The following is a 19,339-nucleotide window of genomic DNA, read 5'->3' as shown; positions in this document are numbered from 1 at the left end:
GGCCATTGTTTATCCATTTTTCTCTGTTTGCTCTGATGAGATTGACCGGACACACAGACACACACACACAGACACCGGCACACATACCTAAACAGAAGACAAGGAAGGCATCTCTCTGGGGTGTAGTTAACGTGGGGCCGGGGATCGATCGTAGCTCTGGTTTCCATGACGCAAAGCGCTGAGCTGGAGCAGTTTGGACAGCAGGACGGAGGCATCACTCTGCTTCTGTTTCCATCAAATCTGTTTCCATAAAGCCACATTTAGACCTGGATTAATGATTCCTAATTAGAATTTTCCATTATTAACGCTCTTGATTTTGAATCATACACGCAAAAGTTATCCAACAGCCATGCCCATCCGCTTTGTGTTTCTCACATGATGCCTTCATTGACACTCCCCCCTCCCTGATGTTTACCTGATGCAAGCAGTATCGCCCGGGCCCCCCCATCTATCATTGCCTCTACACATTCTGATTCCTGTCAGCACTCTGTGAAGGGAAAGAGAATGCCGTCAAACTGCAATCACACCACATCTGAATTCTGAAGAGCTGCTGTTGAGAGAAGGAGAAAACGAAATAAATACCGTGATGATGAATGTGCGCCTATCTGGTATTTTTCTTCCAAATTCCCACGGCTTTTCTTTTGTCTGCCTCCTGTGTTCGTCTCCGTTTTTGGATTCATGTGAAGAAGTAGCACTAAAGTTGAAGTCCCTCACTGAAAGGCTAAAGGCAGTGTAACTTTCTTCAACTGTTTTTCAGGTGAAGTTCTCACCGGCGAAATAAGCAATGGATGAAGGTTGTGAAACTATAGACGTACAAGCCTATTTAATTTTGTATCCTCCGCCTTATATTTCAAATTTGGATGGTGAATGACAAGTTGTGACTGTGGAATGTGGGCTAGAAAATCCATACAAAAGGTGTATATGTAAAGCTGTTTAAAGGACACTTTGCTGGCTGGAGCCCAGGGCTGTCATTTTAAATATGGAAACTGGAGAAAATAAGTTATTATCAGTGTGTCAAAGCGTATTCGGTTTACTTTCTAATTAGCAGTCGTAATAACCTGAGTCCTTCAGTGGATTGGCTGGACTCAGTGGCCTCATTCTCACCATATTGTTGATTGATTGAGCTGCAAATATGGAAGGCGTAATTATTCTATATTTTGAGCCGTCTCTAAATAGAAATTATTAGATTTGTCTTTGTCCTTGATTCCAAACCTTTGGAGAGTAGAGTGAAATCTCTCCATCCCTCTCTTCTCCTTCTCTCTGGTGAATGGGACAGCCTGATTGTGTCCACACATCCCAGGGCTCCCACTATTTAAAGACTTGGCTGTTAACTTTCTTTTGTCTCGCCCATGTAGAGGACAATCATACAATCGATGTAGGGCCTCTTATGCCAACTCTATAAGCGTTTGATCCACTGAAATATAAAAATGTTTGACAGTCGTGGCTTTGTTTGGTCTGATGTGACCAATATGTTGTGGTGGCAACATATACAATGTAGATAGAAATAGGAATGAGTCAGTTCATGGACTTTATAGCACTATTGTACTTGTGTTAAAGTACATTTTATCATTCAGCAGTATCATGAGCTTGTCACATGTTGCTTCAGGTCTCTACAGCGGCAGAGATTGTCATTGTTCCTGCCAATGATTTTTTGTTTTTGCAGAAGGGTTAGGTTTTTTGTTTTTCACTCATTCATGTCTTAGTCTTTGCTGAATCTCCAGTCTCACAAAGCTTTTTGTGTTTGTTTCCAAGCTGCTGTACATCGCTGTTACCAGGCGGCTGTTCCAAAAAGCGAGTTCAGTAAACCTTACATGACCTTCAACAGGTCTTTTCATATAAATCCACATTCAAATGCACTTCTAAATGTGTCGTAAAAACTATATTAAAATCCAAAACACATAGCAGCACAATATTCTAGTTTGTTTAGATTTAAATGTCACAATACACACTTGTTAACATCCATCAAAATAACGTTTTGGTGACAGTCATCACTGAGTGTTTGGATGGAGGCAGAAATCTCAGAAAATGTCCTGAAATCAAATTAAAGCAAAACTTTATGCGTGGCTGCAGAAACCTGTTGGTTGAGAGAATATGTCTAAATGTAAGGTGTCTGTCTCGACCTTTCAGAGACTCAGTGTCTCAGTGAACGTGCTTCTTGGAACAAGCCCCTGCATCACTGTCAGTCATGGCCATCTGTTTTGTCTAACGCCTCCCCCCCCCCTCCCTTCCTCCCTCTCTCTCTCTCTCTCTCTCTCCCTCCATCCTCCAGGTCGCCCACTCCCTCCGACCTCTTCCTCCTCCCTGCTCCCTCCATCCCTCCCGTCCTCCTCCTCCGCCCCCCACCACCCCTCTCCCGGCCCCTGTCCGCCCTTCAGGGAGTGCCAGGTGCCCCTGCTGGAGAATAACTCCACCCACTCCCACCTGGAGCCCCACCCTGAGGACTCGTACCTGCTCCGGGCGCAGCCCTCGTCCACAGGTAAGCGGGAGACCAGTCCACTCATCCGCGCCCCTTTTATCCTGTCATTCATTTTATGTGTGGGTCATCCATCACCTGGGTCACCGCGTTGCATTACCTCATCATTTGTCCATTTCCTGATCTGATTTAGTGTCTGCTCGGTAAAATGCCAAGAAATCCTGCGCTTTAATTTAATGTCACATCTCGTTTGCTAAGCCATTTTGTTCCTGCCTCTGTTTTTTGCATTCCTACAAAGTCAGCATTTGTTTTCAGGGCAGGGAAGTGAATCAACTAAACAAACACATTTTACAATGTATGAATAGTACGAGATTATAATTATTATGGTTTTATTTGAGGGAATAAATCATTTGATTGGTCACACATCTTTAACAGTGACTTTTAGCTAAATATATGTCGAATAAATGTGTAATTTTATAAATTTGTATGAATCTCACGTTAGTAAAAGCTGGTTTTAAGGAGCCTATCTGGGATTTTGTTAATGGATTACACTCAATGTAGCCCTCCCACCTTTGTCAAGTTTTGCCAGAAAACAATGATGCAAGTGAAAGCCACCCCTTCACTCTGCAGTGCGCACAATGGTTGACAGTGAGTAGGTGTGTTTGTGCTCATTTTCCATATGACATTAATAATCCAGCGGAAAGTGAAAGGTAAGGGGATAATGAATTTTAAGTGCCAGCAGGAGGATCAGCGTAGCAAAGACAAACTAGTTAGTTTCCTTGGCTCTGAGCCTCCTCTTTCATCATTGGATGTTCTCCTGTTGGCTGTTAGAGGCCCGGCGTGCTTATATCAGCACCTCGCAACTATTCTCCTCGCCCATATCAACGCAAACGCACACGTTAACACACTCATCTGCGGTGATGAGTGTATTCATCAGCGTACACATTTGTTCTCAACAATTAGCTACTGTGGGCCATCTCTCTAAGTATGTTTACCTCTCTGCCGCTCCTTCCCGCTCCTCCCCTGTTTCTCCTCATTCCTCTGTGCATCTGCACTTGTAATCAGTAGATATATTTAGCAGAGGCCTGATGGGAGGGAGAGGGGTGGGCAGAGAAGTCCTAATGTGATTTTTGGTGGAATACAATCTATTGTTAATGGCGTTAGGCTCTCCTTTGATCCAGTATAAATCTTCATTAGGGAAGGCCCGGGTCCCAGGTTCAAGAGCAACGTGATTAGGAGGCTTTTAAAATGACGTTACATCAGCCTCCTAATTGGTTTACTGTTTGCTGGGGCAACATCAATCATTAGCCCAGTAACCACACAGCAAATAAATTCACTCTGCCACTGACACCCTAATGGCAGACACTGGCAAAGAGGGAGAGTGAGGCTCACAGGCACACGCTCTCTTTCTCTCATTCCTGCTCGCGATTATACACCCACACTTTCTGTTCCAGGGCTTCTTTCAGTCTCTGCTGAGCATGTACACACAGAGAGGGCGAGCGAGAGAGACAAAGAGAGAAGGAAAAAACAACAGAGGCAGAAAGAGGCGCAAAGAAGCAAATGGGTTGCACAGATAGAGAAAAGCCAAACTTTGACTTTTGAAGTTGTTTAATGAGATATCTTGCATAAAGAAATCTAAAAGTAAAAAAGAAAAACACATCCAAAGCACACCATGCAGTTAAAAATAGTTAGAACCTGTCTGATAAGGGCGGCCAAGACCAAGAGACATAGGGCGTCAAAGAGACACGAAATAAAAAAAGAAGGGGTAAAGCTGATGAGAGCTTCGGGGGTGAAAGAGAGATATTTGGATGGAGGGAGAACAACATTGAGACGGAATTGCAAATTGCCACATTTCCCCACCAGATCTGCTGATATAATGGGTACAGAGGGAGTCCTTGGCTTTGGGCGTCCATTAAAATCGACCTAAATGAGTTTAAAGTGGCAGACTGGCACTTCATGAGCGCATCCTGGCATGTAGGAAGACAAAGGAGCGGCTCCGAGCAAACACAACACCTATAACCGGCAACCCTTTCTGCATGTGCGCTCGCCTGTCTGGATGTGTGTGTCTGTTTTGAGGGTTCCTGTCGAGAGTGGACGCTGGGCAGGAAATGAGTCTTACCAAGTCAGGCAGAAACTGACCACAGTGAGATAATCCTCAGGAAGCTGCATGCTGTTTGTTTGTACGTGTGTGTGTGAGTGTGTGTGTGCGTGTGTTTGCAAGAGAGAGTGTGTGTGTGTTTGCAAGAGAGAGTGTGTGTTCTTGTAAAGTAGTCCACCATTACCTAAGCTACCAGGTGGACAGACATGACTTGTGATCCTAGTGAAGCGTGACAGGTGAATGGGAACGGAACGCTGTTGCCGAGGATTGGCTGGGAATTGGGTGTGCGTATGTTTACGTGGGAATACTGTCTGGCTCGGAGCACCTGTCTGGGAAAGCTCCCCCGGAACGACAGGAGAGCTGAGATGGCCAAACGAAGCGTGGCAGATCGCTCCTGGAAAGAGCTAGCATTAGCGCAGTCTCTGGCCATTCATTATGCATGGGGAATGCTAAGCTATTTTTAGCCCGAGAGCCTCTTCTAAAGTGGCTGGCTATCCGCTGCCAGGGAAGCCACGTCAAGTCACTGCCGAAACAATGAATGTTTAATGGCTTTGTTGAAACAAATCCACAGAAACAAAGGCACGACAAAGATGCGTCCCCTTCTTCTTCGGCATTCATTTTATGTCTCCTAATGGTGCTTATGTAAGGGTGACATTTGCATAACAGTGGGATGATTAGTGTGTGTGTGTGTGTGTGTGTGTGTGCGTGTGCACGCTTGCATGTGGGTGAAATGCACACATGCATTTTGCTTATGGAGACTGTTTGTTTTTGGCTGAATCTGAAGACTCTTCTCTGGCGGATTATTGCCTCCTAATTAGACAGAGATGACTAGCCAAGGCAGAGGCGGTGCATGTGTGTGTCTGTGTGTGTCTGTGTGTGTCTGTCTAAATGATTGTCTTAACATTGTCTCTTTTTTTGTACTTTTTTGCATTTGTGTGTATGATTGTGTTTATGAAGCCTATGTGCAGAATAAGCCCCTTTTTTCACCATTTGGGTGTGGGTGTGTGTATGTCTGTGTGTGTGTGGTTGTGGGTGTGTGTATGTCTCTGTGTGTGTGCGTGACTCGTAGTTTCACCTCAAGCTTTCCTTCCATCGTACTCAGCCTCTGAGGTCTGAGAAGAATGACAAATGAGGAGCATGTGACAGTCAGGGACAGAGGACATACTGTATGAACCAGGGGGGCACATTGGAATATACCACCTCAAAGCATGGGCAGCATAGCAATTAGCTCAGAGAGAAGGTGCATGGGAAACTGCGCAGGGGGCCACTGTGACAGAAGCAGTGGAGATATGGGGTGTGAAATAAAGAGATGGAGGGACAGAGGAGGTGAGAAGGACAGAACGAGGGTTGAAGGCTGAGCGCTGCAATGATCCCGTTTTAACTGCTGAATGGGCATTTGAGCAGGCCTACACACACACACACACACACACACACACACACACACACACACACACACACACACACACACACACACACACACACACACACACACACACACACACACACTCACACACGTAGATGTACACCCTGCCCAGTGACTTTTCCTTCTTAACCACAGAAAATGTCAATAAACAGTTTGCCCATTCAGGGCTACAAAACAAATGGCCATATTGGTCGCTTCCTGCTGCCAGTTGACCACACACTGTGAGATTAATATAGTGTGGCGAGGTCCTACCTCTTACGGTGTGTGTGTGTGTGTGTGTTTGTGTGTATAGCGTGCAGCAGGTTAGCACACAGGCTCATGCTTCCATTCTGAATGAGGCTCCTTTGAATTGGCGAGCATTATAAACTTCCAGGGATTAGCCAGGGCCAAACCTTCCAGTTTACAGCTATAGTCCCCCTCTCTCCACTCACAGTCCCCCTCTCTCCAGTCACAGGGGAGCTTGGACAGAGTAAAGTGGGTCAGGGCTTCAGCAGCAGTAGGAAGGGCTGCGAGCTTCTCACCACACACACATAAAGGTGGCCTTGGAAAAGACACAGAGCTGTTGAGAAGATCTATTCATGATCACTGCTTACTCACACTGGCGAGCATAAGAGAAAGGAAATAAAGGAGAAAAAGATGAAGTGGAATAAAATGTGATCTGCTTGGCTGCTCCCTAATTGCTCTATTTCCTGGCCGCATGTTTTGTCTTTTATCAGACCGGCTCCCCTAGTAAAACGGTTGTTCCTATTAGCCTACCTGCGGGTTGTAGTTTAGCGACCAGACAATTCATCTGACTAGGTCCCCTATCTTAATTGATTGGGCCCATTTACCTCCAGCATACTTGTTACCGTGCACTCCCTCTGTTCCAATGGTGAGTGAGATTTGTGTTTCTGAGGCCGGAGCGGTGGCTTTCTCTTTTTTATTTCCAGGAGTTCTCTGTGTGAATGAAAAGAAACAGCCTTGCACCTCAGCCTCGCTGCAGTCACCACTTTTCAATATGTTAGCGATTTCTAAGCATTCTTTTCATGGACTAGAAGTATGTGCGTTTGAGAATGGATTTCTTCAGCATCATGCGCTGGAGCAGAATAATAAAGTAATAATAAAAAATGGAATGATACAAGAAAAATTGACTCAGACCATAAAAATGTTGTATCATGTCAAAGAGATTTTTTTAAAACTCCATTTAATGGCAACTTTTGGAAGAATAAAAGTAACATATTTTTTTAAAGCATTTATTTGTGCACCATGTTTTTAACAATAACAAGGCAATTACACGTCAATAATATTATATAAATATTGATCCAATGAAGATGCGTCACATTTCAGTTTAGCGAACATGACAACGCTGGTGGCCCCAGAGTGCGATATGAAGAGAGGAAATAAATAGAATCACAGGCAACGTATTTATCAGGATTTCCATTTTTCTGACATTATCTTGTGACATGTAATAGAATTTGCAGCTAGATTAAAGATAATAGGATTTCCATATTTGTCTTTGTAGGGAAATATTTTTATTACAAAATAAAGCCGATGTGAGTCTGTGAAACAGTGTAGTAGCTCGATTGCTGAACAATGCACCCTTTCCCCAGAGGTGCCCACACACAGCTGCACTGGTTCATGGAAAACTAGGGCTATATAACTACATAGTCCTCTTCCATACAAGGTGTGCCATATATTATTCAGCTGAATTTGAACGAAAAAAACTCTTCAATATTTATAGCTGGAAAGTGAACAAAGGCAAAAGGCTTTAGTTTTTGTTCGCAGATTTAAACATAGCAGACAGTGGGATTGTGTGTGAACATGGGAAAGACTGAATTCATTTTTTGAATCACTCCGGCTGGGTACATGCCTGCATGTGTTCGTGCAAAGCTTGCTTTCTTCCCGCCCGTTATATGGCTCTGTGTAGTGCGTATCATGCTCGAGCTAGATAAAAGTACTTATGCAGATAAGGTGCAGTAGGAGCTATTTCACGTATAAAGGAACATTGTAGGGAGGGGAAGTCAAGTAAAATGTATTTTTAAAATTCTTCTAACACACACGGTTTATCTCAAAGTGCTTGCGTCTCGAAGAAGGACACAAACAAAATGTAAATAAAACCAAGATGAAAGAGAAGGAAACAATCCTCGGGAAGAAATGATACAAGAGAGGAGGAGGAAGACGAGAAAGAAAATTCTCTGCATACTTAAATATCAATTTCCACTCTGCATGTGTGGTGTCAGACTGGTGGCTTTTCCTGCAGGTGTTTGACTGCATGTATGTTTGCATATGCAAGTGTGTGCGTGTGTGCGTGTGTGTGTGTGTGTGTGTGTGTGTGTGTGTGCGTGTGTGTGCGTGTGCGTGTGTGTGCGTGTGCGTGTGCGTGTGTGTGTGTGTGTGTGTGTGTGTGTGTGTGAGCGTGCGTGCGTGCATGCAGGCCTGTGTGTCTGATTCTCCCAAGAGCATCTTTGCATGTGCAAACAGATGTTTTGTGTCTCTCCCGAGCAGCAGAGGTCAGGCCCCCTCCATCTTTCTCTCGTCTCCTTCCCATCTTCCCCTGTTCTCTTCTTTCACAAGCATCTGTTCTTCTTGGCCGCGTGGGTGACACCTGCGCCCCAGCGGCGGCTCGGCGGAATCAGGTCACCTTACAAACTGGTCGCCATTATAGCTGGAATTGTAAGGGAGCACGCGGCCCCCTGTCTGATCTGAACACCCCATCCTTGAGAGGGGGGATGAGATAGAGGGATGTTTAGTTAGCATGCAAGGATACAAAGTGTTATACACACATTTTATGCCGGGACAATTTAGCTGATATGTGCAAATATTCTCTATTTTGACTTCATGTTTGTGTGTATGTGAGTGAATCTTTTATCATTTATGCCTCCTAGGAATGTTTTGAATGACAAATATCATAGCAAACAGGAGAATGCGACGCAGCCACTCGCCTCTCCTCTTCTCAATCGCTCTATATATTTGTGTCTCATTCAAAGTAGGAGCCAACAAAAGGAGGACGAGTTTGATCGCGCAGCTTTTACAAAGCAGTTGCTTTTGTTCTCCTCACCCCAGCACGTATGTGGGCATATGGGCGCTTACTCCATCCTTTGATCAGGACGAGGAAGGCAATGTGCAAACAAACACAATCATTGTATTCCGCCCTTAGATATGTAAATTAATGATGAAAGTGTATTGTGTAGTGCTGTCAAATGAAAACAAAAAAAGCCAACGGTGCTGTAGAGCCAGGATTCAAAGCCAAATGTAACATCAATGACTCTGTTTTGTCATAACATGAACATGGTGATTCAGTCTGCTTTAGAGTAAAGGTGTGGACAGTTTGTCAGGACACATGTGAGGTTATTATTTATTTTTTATTAAACATGTGTTTTTTAATCAGCTGTGTATTGAGGACATGCACGTGTCAGAGAGTAGGTTACTGCACAATAAGCGATGCACCTTTGTCAAGCTCTCCTATACTGCATCGTATGTGGTTTATTGATTTTTTTTTTTCCTGTAGGCGCACGCACACACACACACAAACACACACACACACACACACACACACACACCCTATATCAGACTCAGAAAGAGAGAGAGAGAGAGAGAGTTAGAAAGGCGATGTGTGAATGGGTGTTATTGTCATTCAGGTTTGTTTTTTTAGCTCTCTCACTCAGCAGTCCATTAGCTCAGTTTTGGAGCGGCTGGTATTGGATTCTAGCTGACATGTTCTCCTCAAGACCAGGAGTAAGAAGACTGTGCTGAGTGCTCTAATATTCCATTCTTTCTCCCTCGCACACACACACACACACACACACACACACACACACACACACACACACACACACACACACACAGTTATAGCTGTGAACGAGAAAACAAGAAGTTAAGAGTGAACGTGAAAGAGGGACAGCCATGGAGATTCTGGCTAAAAGTACGGACGAAACAGAAAATGTGAACCAAAATGGGAAAGTGGGATCATCAGATTTCATGATTTCACACTAAAATAAGTTATCGACCATTTGAAAAATATGACACCCGCTCTGAACCAAATGATCGCTGACTCAAAAGTAGCACATGAAAGAATGTTGATGAAGTTATACTGTGAGATAAACCTGAATTTTCCTCAAGCCTAACGTGTCTCTTCTACTTTTAAGCGTTTTGGAATGAATCTCGATCTGGAACCTCCTTTATTATGAAAGTGTGTCTCTTAAATAGCTCTCTTGCTCTTGTTTCCTTCCAGGGGCTGCCAACCACCACAGTCAGTCCACACTACGGCCTCCACTGCCCCCTCCGCACAACCACCACACCTTATCCCACCAGTCTGCCAACAGCCTGAACAGAAACACGCTGAGAGGGGGCCGCAACCCCATTCATGCACCTGCCCCGGGCACTGGAGATGGGCCGACCACCCCTGAGTCAGTCCAGCTACAAGACAGCTGGGTGCTCAACAGTAACGTCCCGCTGGAGACCAGGTAAGAGGGAAATGTGTTTCCTTTTCATTCCTCCCTGTTCTTTACAGTTGACAGGTTTTACCTGATGCTGATGTCGGGAGGCACTTACAGTACGCACAGCAGTGGACAGATCAATAGGAAGGAATTGAAAGGTCAGAGCCAAGCTGCTTCAACATCATTCCTGTGAGCACACTGATTGCGTCAGAGAGGAATGCGAGGAGAGGCAATATGAGCGAAGAAGATGTTCCCCCCCGATGCTATGGAAAAATTGCCAACTCACTCAAAAAGAAGCCAGTTACTATAGTATCCGAGGAACAAATCAATGTTTGTTTTAAGTAGCAAAAAACATAATTGTGTCCTCAAATGTCCTTTTAAAAATACAAGGTGCTGTTCCAGGAATAATATCGGAACCATAGGTGGCATGTTTTCATTCTGAAGGAAATTAGTGTAGACCATCATTTCAGGTGTCAAAAGTTTTCCATCATAATAATATTTGTATCGCACCGTCCATACAAAGCATGCAGCTCAAACGGCTTCGCATACAATATAGATCCAAATAAAAACATGTTCATAAAAATAAAAACATGTTCCAATTACATTTAAAAGAAAAGGAAATAAAAATAAATAAATAAATAAATACATTTTAAAAATGCATACAAACAGAGAAGAAAGAAAGTGATTAAAATTATAAAAGCGCAGGAGTGTGGGAAGGTGCAAGATCTAGTTAATAGTCTAGTTAAGTAAACTCCACATCAAAGCTCCACACATAACTTTGATTGCACAAGCGAGTCCTCATTATTTAATAATTTCACTTTAATGAACAGTCCTCTTTTTTTTTATATTTTGCTCTAATTAATGCTGGTTTGACCGGGCTCTTAGTCATGTTATTTGTTAATTTACACCCACCTAATATAATGTTTTTACATCCAATAAACAGAATTCTTTTTATTAGAGATTTTATAAATTTCATATTTATTCAAGGCCATGACTCGTATCATGAACGTCCTGGATCAGGAGTATAGAGTTATGAAACATGATTTGTTCAACTGATTTGTGTCAGCATTATTTTAGCACACACCGTGTCATTTGTTAGGGATTCATCTAATAGACAAAAGCTTCAGTTTTCAGTTCACTGAGCAAACATAATACTGCCGAATATCATGCAAACAGTGTCACTCAGCATCTCGTGTCCATCATTCTCAGCAAATATATGAGCCTCCTAACCAAAAATAAAATTGCTCTCAGCCACTGATTTACAAAAGTGCACTCCTCCAATGCCTTTTCTAGCTCGTCTTCAAGCATGACACTTAGAAAAAGCTGCCATGTGTCAAAGTTATTATGCGTGCGTCCTGGAGTGAGGGAGCAGGAAATACAAACCATTTCACACTACCTACACTTTCTCTTTTGCCGGTACACAAAGAGCATTTACCAGGCCAACAGAGCATTCATGCAGGGTATTACTATTCATGAGGCATGCAGTGTGAGAGACACTGCCTACATGCATGCTAGCATGCACACGCTCACTCTGTGAGCATTTACTCTGCAAGCTGTAGTTGTGTTTCTCCTGCTGGGCGCTGGGGCTTCCAGCTCTGACAGTCCCGGATAAGCTCCCCAGAGTGACAAGCCTGTGCAGTATTTATGAGGCCTGGCCATGTTTAATTCAGCCCCACTGATCTCAACCTGTGCTTATGCATGGCACCGGTATGTAAGATAGGTTAGAGGAAATGTGGTGTTAAATTTCCACCAGTAATTGCTTATCTAGACCTGTGTTGCCATGGTGACACATGTGCCGTAATGCGAGAGGAGATTTTTGTGACTTCTGTTGTTGCAAACGATGCTGAAAATACATTTATAAATCCCATAGACTGTGTTGCCACACACACACACACAGACTCACAGGCACTATTTCCCCCTCTGCGGTTCCAGTATTTGGTTGTGTTCAGGTGGTGGGGTTGCGCATGGCTCAGAGCCTGTTGCAGTGAATGAAGCCCAGAGCAGCACACAGACTTTCCAGCACCACCCTCCAGCCCAGATTGGACCCTTCTCTCTGGTCCTCGATGGCAGAGACTGGGTGGGCTGGCTGGAGCTACTGGAGCTTGTGACTGGGTTGGAGCCAGGCAGGCAGAGCCAGAGAGTCACACCATCGCGCTGGCAAGGGTCGTCCTCCATCTCATTATAACCGGCAGCTAGGAGATGATGAGCACACGTGTGCATGTGAGGGAGGGAGTGTGGTTATGTACATTTGTGTGTATGTTTGCATCCAAGCGTGTGTTCTTTATGACTGACTGCTCCCCACTGTAATCATATGTAAATCTTGGCATTTGTTGTCCAGTCGTTACAGTAAATGTGTGTGTGCACATGTGTGTGTGTTTTGCCTTGACCCAATAGTGTGACAGTGCTGAGAGGATGAAGATTGATCACCTAAGAACACCCCAGGGCTTGGATGACTGGCAGAGAAAGAGAGAGATAGAAACAGAGGGGAGAGGGGGGTTTGATATAGCAGAGAAATATAACACAGGAGAGCAAGAGAAGGGGGAAATGGAAAGGAATGGTTTACGGTAGAGGAGGGAGAGATAAAAAGGGGGAGAGGGAAGGGAATGGAGAGAGGTGGTGATTGAAGGAGATTGTTTTGTGTGGAGTGTGTGTGAGAGAAGATAGAAAAGCAGAGGAGGGAGATTGGGCCCCGTAGAACGTGGATACATTTACCAGTGTGAGATAAATGACTTTAGATGGCTGGTGCCACTCAGTGTCTGCGTGTGCTCGTGTGTGTGCCTGTGCAAGAAACTGAGGGAGAGTGGGGGAAAAAAAGCATTTCTCCGTGTGCATGCGAGGGCACATGTGTTTTGGGACTTTGCGAGAAAGCACCTGATTCCCAATCGGTCCCTGGGAGCCTCCTAGCTACCTGAAGCCGGTTTCAATCTCCCTGTGTGATCGCAGGACATTCCCCTGCAACCCCGGCTCGCTCTGCTGTGGGCCACAACTCTAGCAGAGAAATAAGATCACCGAGAGGGCCGCGGCATCTCAATTTATCTGGAAGGTGCAGTGGAGGGTGGGGAGGCGCGGTGCGGGTACTTGGGTTACTTTCAAATGCATTACTGCGGGGACACATTAGAGGATGCTACATGTGGAAACAGCAGGGGGGTGAAAAAGAACAAGACAGAGCGGTGAGAATAGATGTATGCACAAATACCAAGGTGACATGCATATGAGAACTATGTAATATCATGCATGGTTTATTAATGACGTGATCTTGCATTCATACGGTATGTTCTGCAAACATGAAATCCAATACCTAATATTATTATGCAGAACCACTACTCTGCTACCCTAAATAACCTCTCTTTTCTGCTTTGAAATTGTAACCAGTAAGAAAATGCTGACTTTGCCTCGTTTGGTCCGAGGAGTAGTTGGATCTGAGCAAGCAAAAAAAAAATGTTTACCCCCCCGAATAAATGGAAGGCATTGTTCAGCTCATAAAGATGGAAGAAATCACTGCCCCTCAAAACTGAAGCCAAAGCATCTCGATCTCATGATTTATTTTTTTTGCAACTAGCTCAGGCCGTCAATGCATCTGCTCTTCTCTGTTGATCTTCAGACCCAAACAGACAATCTTATTTATTTAGTTATTATTCCAGGTATTTCCTATTTCCTAATGTCATGATTGTCAGCTGAGACCCACAATGGATCTGTGGCATGTGTATGGACCTGGCTAGCGTGGCCTCGTCCACGATCCCTCCTGCGCAGACTGTAGCTCCTACAGACTTTATTTTGACTTCATCTTTATAAACAGTCTATGAGTCAAGTCCACAGTGAACCAAACCAACCCAGCTCCGCTTAAGCTGATTCTCAAATGTGTGTGGGAAATGATAATTTCCCCAACTCCTACCTCCTGTCGGGCCAAAGTCACTGATCATCGAGTTCAGCTGGATAACAGTGTGATTATGAACGTTAAACTGAGTTGAATTCAATACAGACTCTAATTGTTGAAACGATTCCAACCAAAATAACTTCTGCCGATGTCCTAACATGCTGCTCTGATTCATTACTTTGTAGCGAGCGTGCAATGGGATCAATCAATCACCTAACGCTGCGTTGAATCAGACAGAGCCTGACACATCCCATCTATTGGATGATGGCTTAAACAGTCGCCTCACTCGTGAATGTGTGCCTTTTGCCGTGTGATGAAGCACAACTGCTTCATAAGCCTAATACTACCTTTAATTAAACTTTGATTAACAGAGACATTTTTTATTCAGGTAAGTGGGGCACCTCCACTATAAAAGACTGGGAAAATCCTGGAAAACGTAAAAATATCAATTAAATGTCATGTAAAAGATTGAGAAAGGTCTTTTCCCCGAAATCGCTAACAAACATTTTTTACTTACTGCTCATCATATTTGGTTATAAAGCAGTTTGGTTTTTATCTGCTGTTGTTTTGATAAATTCACCTTTGGACACCTGATACCATCTCAAAGCAACATTTCCTCTAATATCTAGAATCTTAATATGTGAAGCATCTCAGGGGCTTTTTTCCCCTTAGAAAGAAATCAAACAACTGAGTACTTGAGTACTTTATTTGATGCCTTCCATTGTTCTTGCCTTTTACAAACATCATGCAGGCTCCAAATGTTTCCATGTTCTTCTTCAAAGCAACACTCGGCAAACAAATGCCCATTATACTGCATCCATCTGCCGATTATTGTTTCCCAGCTATTGTAGCACAGAAGAATTCTCATGAGCGTCCTCTGTCCCGGAGCCCTTTGTTTCATCCGCAGATCTGACCGTTTTCCAGTCCCCGCCCCGTACAGAGCCGACCTCTGTTAATTGTTCCCTCTACCTGTGATGATGACTCTCAGAGTGCTATCCTAAGCAGCCACATGTTTACTGGGGGGATGAGAAAATGAAGGCTTTGTGCATGTGGGCTTCCGAAAGTGTGTGCGTGTGTGCTCGCATTCGCTCAAGGGGAATGCGAGCTTTGACTTCCTGCTAATTACCCAGCATGCTCTCTGTTCTGTGGTTAATTGTCCAGGCCCTCTCCTATCTCAATGGGGAACAGGGGTTGGAATGAAGTGAAAACACATCCTCCCTTCCTCGCTCTGGCTCTCCTCTAATCTGCGGCTTCCTTCTCCATCATTCTCCCGTCCGTCCCTTATGTCACTTCCTCCCTCTATGAGGATGCAAATTAAATGTTCTGTAAACTAACGTACAGGGCAATCTCGTCAACGAGAGCCCCCATCATTTTTTTATTTTTTCCGCACGGGTGGTCGCCTCTGTCTGAATGTGTGCAAAGGTGTGTCAGTGTGTGAGTTAGTGCCCGCTCATGGATGTATGACAGTGAGGTAGCAATGGTGAGATGTGGTGGTGGTGGTGGGGGGGTGGGGGGCTGCTGGCAGCTCAAGAGTAGACGGGGGTGAGTGTGTGTCCCTGTCAGTTTTCTCTAATTATGTGAGACGTTTCCATGCTGGACCACTGTCAAAAAAGAAACACATATTCTCTCACACACACACACACACACGCACTGAGACACACGTCCACGCAAACACACACACACACACACACAACCCAGCCTAATGATACAGAGTTGTGATTGCCGGCTGCCTGCTATGATAGAACCCCTCCATAGTCCTCCGCAACATAAATCAATGTCAATTACCTCCCCAGAGCACATTAGACACTCTCCATTCCTAGTCGTAATTAGTATGGCCCGTAGACATATTCCCATCCCACACCAAGCTCGCTGTGGAGCCTCTGCACACAAACAACAAAGCCAGCCACTGAAATGCATTCAAATGCATACCAGCACAACAGATCACATACATTGTGATGCGCTGAATGCAAGTGATTCACCAGCTCACCCTGTGTTTGCACACACGCACACACACACACACACACACACACACACACACACACACACACTCGTGCACGCATTAGGGGCATTGAAATTAATTACGGCTGGCCTTGCCATCACAGGGTGCGACAACGGCTGTGAAAATGAGTAGAAGCAGAGACACATGCTGGCTGACCTTGGGCTTTGTGTTTGTGCCTATACACATGCAAGCCATGCATTTGAAAGCGTGTAGCTTTATGCATGCATATTAGAATTGATGGCCGTGACAGTGAGAGCTTGGTATTTTTAGACAATAACCTCATATTTCTTCGTGTGGCATCTCCGCGCGCTCTTTTACCCTCTATCCATCTTCTTTTTTTTCTCGTCTCTTCTCTCTCTCCTGTTCTCCTTGGTGTCACACAGCAAACCTGACAGGAAAGGGGGAGGAAGGAGGAGAGAAAAGGAAAGAAAAAGAAGAAGACTCGAGCAGGATACCAATCCAACAATCAGGGGCATAAGATGATGAGAGAGAACAAGAGGAGAGACAGAGAAGAGACCGGCTGAATAATTGATAAAGAGTGGAACGGCGCTCCCAAACCGAATCTTTATGCTCTGAGCACATCACCTGTTTTCTGCTGGCGAGCAGAGGCATGTACAGACATGCTGTCATGAAGCAGCAGTCATTAGACATATAAAAGGGACCGTAGACTGTACAGCACAGGGGATTTATTCAAACAGAAATCATCAGAGGCAGCTACAGCAGCAGGTTAGAACTGGTCACACTAGTCTAGTGGGAAGAGAAGAGACAGCAGGCACTTGAACGCACCTGTTTATGTTTCTAGCCTTTACTAGACTGAGACCTCCAACATAGGTGATCACATATGTTGGACTCGAGGACTCAAACCTTGAATCACATTAGACTCTGTTTTACTTCCCTTGACAAATAAAAGATGAGTAGCTCCACTTACACCTCAACACCAATGACCCCTGATTTTGGGACTTTCGCATTTTCATTTAGAACAATTTGCCCCTAAATTAATTATTAATATGGGACCTAGACCTCATTAGAGTCTTACCCTCACGATCTGAGGTAAATTCAACAGTGCCCTACCTCTCAGTAGTTCATTCGTTAAAGCTAATATGACACTCGTGATTTATTGTAACTTTGACATTGTTTTTTTGGACAATCACCACGTTACTTGCTCAGTTGAGTGATAGTGTCAATGTCACAAAATGTAATTCAAACTATATCTGTTTTAAACATCCATCACAATCAATAGAATGAGTTATTATTACAGTTTTCCCAAACTTTATTTAGCTACTACTTTTACTGATAATGCTCACTTTCAGTTGTCTCAAAATAAATTGGTTATGATAATCTTGTCATCCAACTGCTTTTTGAGAGTAGCAGAGAATTGTCCCCTATTTTCAGATTTTTTTCTCAAGGCCAGAGCATCCACTCTCCCAAACATGCAAACAATTAATTCTCACAATTCTTCACAACATATTCTGATCTGTGAGCTTATTTTTCTGTCATATCACCTGGAGCGTGTTCAGGGGCAGTGCGTCGCATGAAAGATGTCACAAAAGTGTCATAAAAATGTAGTGCAGTGTTTCATTTTCTCACTGTGGCAGCAATGTTCCTCCCAAGTCAGACCAGATAAGGAATCTGATAGTCGTAGTTCATGAACAAAGACATGATTACAGAGAGGAATTGTTGAATACCAGGATTACGTGCAGCACAAAATGTATGTAGAAGGAATGGTGTGACAGCAGGGTGAAGAAAAATGAGAACACGGAGAAATGGGTAGAGGAGGGAGGGAGAGCGGCACAGGCGGCGCATTGGGTGAGCAGGTGCAGCGGTAGCAGAGGATAATGGGTAATATGAGCAAAGAGATGATGGTTCAAAACCCATCTTTTATCCTCTTTCTGAGCTCTGACCCCACTGCAGCAATGAAGACAGGAAACCTGGGATGGCATTGATCCTCCGCAGCCGCTGAGAGCAGAAACGAGGCACACCGTAAGTGGGGTGAATGGAGTGGGAAACTACGAGTGCAGGGAAGGTCAAGGTTAAAAAGAGACCTCAGACTGGAGCTGGGGACACAATCACTCCAAGGATGTTCAAACCCATATGGCACAACGGGTTCATCAGAAATAAATATTGGACAGACGCTGGCACACATGTGACCCTGTCATCTGGACCTTGACGGGATGTCAGATTGGTGTGTCCCCTTTATGTTTACCGTCCTGAACCGAACCGACTCAAATCAAAACACATTTTCTTTGCCTTTAAAATGACATTTTCTCTCCCTTGTTTTTTTCCCCCTCCTCAGGCACTTCTTGTTCAAAACGTCGTCCGGGACCACCCCTCTCTTCAGTAGCTCCTCCCCCGGGTACCCTCTGACCTCGGGAACGGTGTATTCTCCGCCCCCTCGCCTGCTCCCCAGAAACACCTTCTCCCGCTCGGCCTTCAAGCTAAAGAAGCCGTCCAAGTACTGCAGCTGGAAGTGTGCCGCGGTGACAGCCATCGCTGCTGCTGCCCTGCTGGCCGTCCTACTGTCCTACTTCATCAGTAAGTGATCCAGTGTTTTTCATCCAGAGGAATAATTACATTTCATGTTTTTTCAATTTGATAGCTTATGCCGAGAAATTACAAAACAAACATTTGTAAAAGCTATTAATTAAGAAAACAGAATAACCTTTGGATAAGCACATGCTCAGTAAAACATATATTTTATTTTGTCGATTTTTTTTTTAGCTTTGTTCAGTACTGATCAACAATACATGAACTTTTTTCTTTTCTGCATTCATCCGACACCAGGACAAATGAGTCTAAAGCTGAAACGCCCATTTCTTAACACTAAAGATTTGAGTACTGATTATTTCTTGTGTTTCCTCATCGAGTTCAGTCGCGCTCGGTGCACAGAGAACAGTCTCATGTGCAACCTGAGCAACAGGCACACAAAGAGATTTACAGTGCAGTAATAATTTTATAGATATTATAGCGGTCCACTATCCCACTGATGCGGAGCCCATCAGGATTTGTGCCAGTGCTCCTGACGCCCAGTCTGACTCAAGTCTGGAGCCCAGCACCTATTGCTTATCCACTGAACAAAGCTAAAATGTCATCACAAACAAAGCATCATTAATTTAGATT

At 44.3% G+C, this 19,339-nt stretch overlaps 1 protein-coding gene across 3 annotated transcripts in view; it reads left to right on the top strand.

The window, feature by feature from the left end:
- The window catches only part of tenm2a (teneurin transmembrane protein 2a), a 152,991-nt gene that overhangs the window by 88,234 nt on the left and 45,418 nt on the right, over positions 1-19,339 (top strand). For 2 of the 3 annotated variants that reach the window (XM_053428883.1, XM_053428882.1), the window contains exons 3-5: positions 2,270-2,476; positions 10,145-10,376; positions 18,516-18,754. In XM_053428883.1, the coding sequence (XP_053284858.1) occupies positions 2,270-2,476; positions 10,145-10,376; positions 18,516-18,754 (678 nt within the window). The remainder of the gene's footprint in view (positions 1-2,269; positions 2,477-10,144; positions 10,377-18,515; positions 18,755-19,339) is intronic. The other variant, XM_053428884.1, reaches the window with a different exon arrangement.

Source organism: Pleuronectes platessa, chromosome 8 (assembly GCF_947347685.1).
Source record: "Pleuronectes platessa chromosome 8, fPlePla1.1, whole genome shotgun sequence".
NCBI lineage: Eukaryota > Metazoa > Chordata > Actinopteri > Pleuronectiformes > Pleuronectidae > Pleuronectes > Pleuronectes platessa.
Note: the sequence above shows the minus strand (reverse complement) of the source record. Positions and strands in the feature narration are given on the sequence as shown.